Source organism: Pyxicephalus adspersus, chromosome 5 (genome assembly GCF_032062135.1).
Source record: "Pyxicephalus adspersus chromosome 5, UCB_Pads_2.0, whole genome shotgun sequence".
Classification (NCBI taxonomy): Eukaryota; Metazoa; Chordata; class Amphibia; order Anura; family Pyxicephalidae; genus Pyxicephalus; species Pyxicephalus adspersus.
The window spans coordinates 12,241,157-12,250,072 of NC_092862.1; the positions used below are offsets into that span (position 1 = coordinate 12,241,157).

The window sequence follows — 8,916 nt, forward strand, 5'->3', positions numbered from 1 at the left end:
TACCTGAAACCATGTCAAGGGGTACTTGTGATAATTTGACACACACAATAGAGTGCCCAGTAAATACTGACTATTAACAAGTGGGGCATATTATAGTACATTGGAGAAATACAAGGTCAGTAGTGTATTGTTAGGACGCCAAGCTAGAGTATGTCTTCATATGAGGAATATGTTCATCTAAACGTGCTGGTCATCCGACTTTGGAAGTACCATCTTTCCCGTTGACAGTAACCGAGCGCCCCTATGACACTATGGGCCTGATTCAATAAAGCTCTCCAAGGCTTGAGTGGATACACTTTAATCAGTGAAGCTGAGAAATCCAGCAAACCTGGAATGCATCTGATCCAGGATTCAAAACGTTTACTAGCAAATAACAAATGACTTTGAAGAAATCCATTTCAGGTTTGCTTGATCACCCAGCTTCAATGATGAAAGTGTATTCTCCCCAGCCCTTGAGAGCTTTAATAAATCAGGCCCAATGTGTTAGGACATCCTTGGGCATAGCTGGATTTGGTCACCAATTTGGTTTCTGAATATTTGTACTTACATATGTTACCCTACCTTAAAAAATCCCCTGAAGAAGTGGTTGTATCTGTGAAACTTACTAAAATGTTTGGTAGTATTTTATTTAATTATTATTTATTTGTTATATTAGTTATTTGTAATGTAACATGTAATGTTCAATATTGGTTTTGTAAACTAAATAAAAATATTGTGTTTTTACTGATTTACTTGCCAGTAATTCCCTGCTAAGGTACACCAGTACTCTGTTCTGTTCTCTGTTGTTTTTTGGGGATTTGGCATCTTTTTGATATCTTGGATTTGTTTTTGGGAAAAACTTTATGGTGTTTATGAAATACAAGTTCTGTCTATAAATTACAGAGAATGATATAATTATTTATATGCTAGTTCTAATGCCTCACCTCTTCAATATTTTCTTTATTCACAATAAAGCATCGATTCCATGTATTTTATCACTGGTCGAAGGCATGGAGCTGATCAGTTTCTCTCAGCTGTTTTAAGATATCTGATGTTCTTTTCTTTGCTGTATCCATTGACTCAGAGCATGTTCCTTTATTCACAGATTTGATTTTAGGAATTTAGGATTCCTAGAAATCTGGTGAATATGGAGGATGTTCCAGCGTAGTAATGTGTTTATCGATCAGAGAAAGTGCTGAAGGAGCATTGTCCTGATGAAACCATTTTTCCACATTTCTGCCGTCTTTTCCTGACTCTTCTCTCAGCTTTGTCAGAACTTCCTTATAATAATGTTGGATCACTGTTGTGCTCTCTGGAACCCATTCTGGCAAAATGATGCCCTTCATGTACAAAACATGGTATGAATGGCTGTGAATTTGGTGATTAAGGTGTTTCCAGTGACAGTGTTTTTTTTTACCTGATCATACTGGAAGATCTGGGTGAAGATCTGGGGAAGATCACATGTTATCTTTATGAAAAAGTTTGGCTCCACCTCAAGTTCAGCGCAAATTTCCCTGCGGCTCTTTTTTTCGCTGGTGTGAAATTTCACAAAAAATTAAATTTTTTGAGTAATCCAGAAAAGTTAGCAGGGGTCCACCTACCATTTGTAGCTCTGTTCATTATGAAATTCTAAATATAGTGATGGTTAAAGGCCCATAGTGGTCTAAGGACCCTTTCGGACCCTTGTTGTGAAACCATACAGGTCGCACAGCAAACTGCTGCAAATTACACCATGGGCAACAAGATTTACCGTTTTGTAGGCAATACCCACACTGCCAAACATGATATATGTGAACCATTTTCTGATCTGCCAAAGTTGCAGTTGTGTGCAAATAAGGATTCCAACAACTTCTATTCACTCGGATGGGAGATTTGGAGACTAGTTAACCCCCCTAGCGGTAATCCCGAGTGTGACTCGGGGTGGAATTTACATGTTAAAAGCAGTAATCCCGAGTCACACTCGGGTTTGCTAAAAACATTAAAAATAAACACTTACCTTGTTCTGTTGGGATAAGTCTTTTTCCTTTGATCTTCAGCCGGTGACTGCAGAGACATTCTCCGTGGTTTACCGTTGCATGTGTCAGTGCGGGCGGGAGGAGCGGTGGGAAATTCAAATAATTTTGTATTGGATTCATTTATATATTATACATGCTACTGTACAGTTATTTTACAGGTTTTACCATTTTTTTTTACAGATTTTTGTTTTTTTATTTATTACATATAATAAATATTGGACATATTTCAGGTTTTGCCTAAGAATTATAGGCCTACAATGTAAAATAAATTTCAATGCAAAAAATTGTACCGCTTTTTGCATGAAAATACGGAAGGATTGGACCGCTAGGGGGGTTAAGCCTGCTGGAGACAGCTGTGTAAAACTTTACATTATGGACTTCTGTGCTTTTATTGCCTCTCCTAAAATTGACATAAACTTTTATATTTAGCCTAGTTTTTTTTTTTTAAATGGGAATCGAAAGTTTTTTTTATCACTACTTTACTTTCCACCAATTTTTCAACACTTTGCTATAGAGTTTTTCATGTCAAACATTTGAAAATTGAATAAAAAAAAAAACGAGTAGAAATTGGTGGTGAAACTCTATTAATTTCAGCAAAATAAAAAGCCATGATTTTGCTACTTTTTATAATACAGACTCCTAAACTTATTTGGGTTTTAGAATTGATTGGTGTTCACCAGAATCAGCCAACTGTTACATTAACAGGGAGAGACGTGCATTTTTCTTGTCCTTGTTGCTTGGCAACGCTGTTCTGCACAGTGACAGTTATGAGTTGTTATGTTTGGCCTAAATTTATGAGGTGCAGGTGAATAAATAAGTCTCGGTGAATGAAAAAACTTTGTGCTGACGAGACATTTTCCACACTAGATCTGACTTTTCTGTGTAATGGAGAAAGCTGTGACAGTTAGGTATAGCCATTGCTATGGGACTTTAATGGGGATGGCCTGCCTGCAGGACTGTAGAACAGACACCCTCAGATGCCTTTTTTATTACCAACTCTTAGGGGCTCCTCTCTGCCAATATTAATCAAAGCTTGGTACCTCGTGGCTGGAGTTCCTCTTTCAAATTTCAGTAGTTCCTTGAAGACATCAAAGTAAGTTGAGAATTTCATTTCATACTCCAAGGTACCCGGGGGCCGTTAAATTCCTGGTCCTTTCCATCAGTACACGTCTATGGGTCAGGTCTGACCCATTTTAAAATATTTCTATTAGGTTCATTTCAGCGATCATTACATTGATTGTGACCTTACAATAAAGATGTAAAAAAAAGGCCAGGTGTACGGCCCTGGTCCAACACCAGTGCTTTCCAGACGCCAGCCCCCCAATCTAACGCTGCACCTATAGCAAGCCCCCGCTCAGCTTCAAGAGGCTAGATCAGGCATTGGCAAACTACAGCCAATATGTGGGCCGTTTATGGCACAATACGGTGGTTTCTCTGGCCCTTTGGGTGTTACGCAGCTTTGGCCGGTGCCACCCCAAGCAGGGTCAGGAGAAGGACCCAGCTGGGGGGGGCGATCCGGCCAAAGTCACAGAACACGTCCCGGCTCGTGGCTGTGGCTCGTGGACTCTCCCATTACAGGCTGTGAGCTTACGATGGGAGAGTGGGTGGGGTTATGACATCGTGACATCACGTTCAGTGGCATCATGATGGCATAACCCCGCTCACTCTCCCATCCCCTGGCCCCATACTAAAATTCAAATTTTAATATGTGGCCCCTGACTGAAAAAGTTTGCCCACCCCTGGGCTAGATGCCCTATCCCAGCACACGGTTGTCCTCAGGACTTCTGAGCACAAGAGATGGCTTTTGTGGAATGACTGACAGAGGACTAGGAGCCCACAAGGGATTGCAGCAGAGCCAGAGGTCATACATGGGTAATCAGTCCACCAGATGAGGTATCCAAGGGTAAAGACAAAGCAGCGTCAGGGTCACAGGCACACGGTAGAACACAATCACAGGATCAGAAATAGGCAGGGTTAGCCACAATAAATCTAGCAAACACCATACCACTGGCTTACCAGTCTGTAAGCAGAAAGGCTATGGCAGGGCAGAATGGAGCACAGCTGTGCACAGCCTCGGAGATGCTGCTGGGCATGCTGAGAAGGATATATATCAGGCTGCACGGCTAAAGGGAAGCAGGGGATGCTGCTTTTTCCTTGTGCTCTTTGCTGCTGCAAGTGAAACCGCCGGACAGAATAAACAGGGCGTGATACTGCGATGGTGCACAGCACAGGATTGCCGGCCAGACAGGCATCCCCTAACACCAGGAGTGTCAGATTCCTTGTTCTCTAGGATTTGATCCATTAGATATCACCAATAAGTTCTTTAGATATGTTCCTCTTTGCAGGAGGAGCCACCAGTGATAGCAGGGGACCAGAGATCTGACCATACCAGATGTGTTGGATTCTGAAGATTCTCCAACCAAAATTCTTTAATACAATCCATGGCATAGGTTTTGTGTTAACGGTCTTCCTATGGGGAGAACTTTTTATGCACATGCTTATTGTAAAGTCACATTAAACAGACAGCCGTTATTGGGAGGATATTCTTCATAGGGAATGTAGCATTCAAAATTTAGAACTTTTGGTTGCCAATCAAAACGAATGATAACCTTGCACACGAAAATGGGATCCACATGGAAAAGAGTCCATTAATGCAACAACAGTGCACATTAGTGGTGACAAGCCCCAACACCAAATTTTCTACATAAGGCTTTCTATGTCTGAGTGGCAGCAAGGATCGTATGCCAGTATCACCACCAAATGTATTCCAGGATCAGCATTTTACCAAAAGAGTAAAACAACAAGGGATACTGTGGGGGAATCAAGGCAACTCTATTATGGCTGGGAGAAGAGGAGGGTTGCTTTTAACCACAGAGACAGTAACGTACCTTTATCAGCCCCCAAACCTCTGCTGATATGTTTAAATGCTGGGTCCTGGGAATGCTGAAATTTGGTGTTCCCACCTACTTCTATGCACTCCCATGGTGGGCTGCCTTCTTGCCACTTGAAACATATTAGGTGGAAAGAGGTGGGCAATGTCCACCAAAGACAAAACACTTATGTTTTCTCAAAGGGGATGCCTACAACATTTGTTGTGCCCTCTACACCTACATGTGGGGCCATTTTATTCAGGCAAGCTGTGATCAGGGGCATAGTTATTATCCCCATAGTCATATACAACTGATTTCTAGTTATGCCCCTGGCTCTCCCCTGATGCTTGCTTGCTCCCTTCCACTCCAATACATTGCTACTGGTCCACTACCATGTTGGGTTGCCTCGCTGGTCAATAAGAATGGGGAATAAGCTTCATCAATATCAAGAATTGTCTCAGCTTTTTCCAAATGAAACAGCCTTTGATTTTGGTGCAGTTGGGGCATTTAAAGCTACTACAGATGCCTTAAGATGTTACCTCCTAGTACCTCTTTTTTGGAATAATGGAGTTAGCACAATAAGCCTTGATTGAAATGTACAAAAAAGAAATCATCCTTTGTATTCCTAAAACATAAATACATCTTGGCAGAATTTCAGCATCAGAAATCCAATATTCTGGTCACTGAAGAGAGTGTTTGATTCACATGAAAGAGTTCCAGGGTGTCAGAAATTCAAACATTTAATTAGATTTTAGCTGCCATATGTGCAAAGCATATTGTGGGGTATGAAAATTTCCCCCCGAAGCGTTACTTCACTTCTTTTAATAAAAATATTTTCCATTTGATGCTTAAAGCAATTGATTCGCATTACTGCTCGTTTTCTGTTCTGTTAATCACTGCAGAAGTGGAAGTTGTTTACCTGCTGGCCAGAGATCAAACAGTCATAAATATCTGCCGCTAATAAATGCAAAGTATTTTCATATCGCTGCTCCTAAACCTGGCACAGATGTGGTGCAGCTTCCCTATAGGAGTTTTACAGCTGGAGATTAGGCAAAAGGATTTGGGGATTATTCTGAGGACTGCTGTATAAACAGGGGGAAGGTAATATTTGAGTTCTTTTTATGTGACAAGAAGCTTTCCTAATTCCCAGTCCTCTTTATCAATCTTATAAACAACTCAATAATTTTGTTCCAATTTTATTTTTACCTTGCAGAATATATAAGAAAAGGAATGGTAATTACAAAGCCAGGTCTTCTCATCCAACAATATTACCTGACCTTTCCAATGCTCTTATGTCGGAATTGGCATATATTCCCTTAGGTTGCAATGATAAATGTAGCCAAATGAGATATGTATCACAGCAAGAAAAATTACATGGATTGCCCCTTGGTAACTTTCCATTAGGTCCATGTTTTAAATGTTTATTAATCAGCAGTTAAAATAAAAGTAAGAATCTGTTCAATGAAACTGAAATTGGGGCCCTGAACCTTTTTATTGAATTATTTTCCTTCGAAATATCTCTCAGCTCATTTGGTTTATGACGTTCGTTTTTCTGTAGCTTGTAGCGATGCGATAAGATATTTTATGATCCATTAAAAATACATTATTTTGTTCTTTCGTGGGCTTTCAGCACTAATAAACACATCAAGATTTTTAAATAACACTGAACCTGATTAAAGGAAATGAGATTAAAACAGGATTTTGGAAGGTTTGTAGAAATGTTGATATGACTGTTATAAATTAGATTGAGAGAATTTATATTTGGAGTTCTCATAACTAAAAAAGGTGATAAGTAAATTGTATCTAAAAGGACTGTAGTTTTAAATAAAGTGAGGTACATAGTGCATAGTGTTGCAAGTGTTGGTGAGATTGGGTGCCCATTCTGAATGACACCCCAAACCTTCCTACTGGCAGATATACAACTGAGTGGGTTGCCCCAACTATAATGGACATCAACATGACATAATGCACATAAACATGACATAATGCACATCAACATGACATAATGAACATCAATATGACGTAATGCACATCAACATGACATAATGCACATCAACATGACATAATGCACATCAACATGTGTTCATTAGGGGAGGTTTAGGATCAAGCGATCTTGCACGGCTCCTGGTGGCTGGCACCTAGCCATCCGCTCGGTCACTCACACTGCAGCACTGGTTCCTAAAGAGAGTCTGCACATACGACAACATTACCGTTCATTGCCACCCCCATTCATTGTAATAGGAGAGTATTGTGATTTAGGTTTGTAGTCCCTAAAATCTGATTGGATCCAAGAAAAACCCCTAGAAGGGTAATTGCCAACCCAATAAATATACCAATATAGAGGAATCAAGCAGACAGAGGTTTTTTTTTAGGCAAATTCAGTATTGCATTTATGATATCGGCTCAAAATACAAGTTCAAAATCATAACCTAAATAATTAAATGGTGCAATATTCAATGTTTTTTGCCAAATCTTTTGGCACTAGACAGCTACCATATCAGAAAAATTGTGAGTCAATTACACAATGCCATAGAAATTCTCGTCATAGAAAGAGGTCACCGAGTCGCAGGTGTATGACCGTAATACCGACGCGTTTCTCCCATTGTAGGCTTCTTCAGGGATAATTATACATAGGTAGTACACTGGGAAGGTGTTCATCCAGGCATGTCAGGTAAGCTGAATGGTAAGCTTTAAATCAAAACGGAGCTGTAAAGATACTGTCCCATTCAGGTGTTAGCCTATGTGATCAGGGAACAGTCTTTGGCAACCTATATCAGAAGTGAGGTCTGCAGCCTCTCCAAATCCAAGCAGAGTAGTGTGCAGGGCACATTATTCATTCCCAATAGGGATGCCACAGGGATAAGCAACCTCATGGCCAGTTTGAACATAGCTTTAACAAATTATAGTCAACCCACAACAGTAGGAAAAAAAGATTTGTAGGCAATATGGTTTCCAGCACTGTCGCTACAATAAAATAAATACACAATACACCCCCTATCCTTTCACCATTTCATAATACATTAGTGCTGCTAGCAGCCAATATTCATGCTTATGTCATATCCTATGCAGGGATGGACTCGAAGAATTGCTGGCAAAGTGAAATTTAAAAAATGTACACAACTTTATTAATGATCCATAAGCTATTGGCAGCCACCCAGTGCAGGTTGGCTGATGTACACAGTTTCCTATCACAAATCTGCTATATCTGTTTTTCAGATAATTAAATAAAAGTATCACCAAGTATGAATAAAATGTTTGAGCTTTTATAACATCTGCATCTGTGAATTTTATCCAATCAGAAAAATAAAGGGAGTTTATCTGAATCGTCTGTAGAGCGTGAAAGCAGTTTTCGTTGTTTTGAGAGTTATCGGTATTATAGGTCATTTACTGTAACTATAATGTGGAACAAATCAGGTCCGCCATTTTATCCGTTCATGATTCTGTGGCTGATGGCACCAGGCAGTGTGTAGACAAACAGAGCAATGAACAGGGCAAGAATAAGCAAAACCAGGGCAATGATGATGTATTTCTTGTAGTTCCTCCAGATGAGATAAAAGAAGCACTTGAAAGGATTCACGAACCACGAGAATGACGTGTCTGGGCGGCTGGAAGACAAAAAAACAAATGTTAGTTCAATAAAGAGTTAAAAGTACTGATTTTGGTTGAGAGACTAAAAAGAGGTAATGGAGGAACAATTAATTATTCTTAATATTATTATTAATACTTTTTATTATTATTATTATTATTATTATGTGTTTCTTGACAATTATGGCTTCGCCAGAATTGAAAATATACAGCATGTAGGTCAAAAAACGTCTTCTGGGGTAAGCATTACTCAAATACATTAGGCCTGATTTATTAAAGCTGTCCAAGACTGTGTAAGCCGTGTACCGGGGGCTTTCTAGGATACAGCGAAGTCAAAACAGGGAAAAGCAGCCCACTGACACCAATTTATATAAAACAGGAAGTACTTTACTGCATACTATCACAATAAACAAAATTCCAAACAATAACCCAAAGAAAACACATTAAATACATTCACCCCAGAGGTC

General features: G+C 39.7%; 1 protein-coding gene across 1 annotated transcript in view; it reads right to left on the minus strand.

Moving 5' to 3' along the window:
* Positions 1–7,961: 7,961 nt before the first annotated feature.
* The window catches only part of FER1L6 (fer-1 like family member 6), a 113,930-nt gene continuing 112,975 nt past the window's right edge, over positions 7,962–8,916 (minus strand). The window contains exon 41 of the mRNA XM_072410662.1: positions 7,962–8,469. Within this exon, the coding sequence (XP_072266763.1) occupies positions 8,289–8,469 (181 nt within the window). The 3' untranslated portion in view covers positions 7,962–8,288. The remainder of the gene's footprint in view (positions 8,470–8,916) is intronic.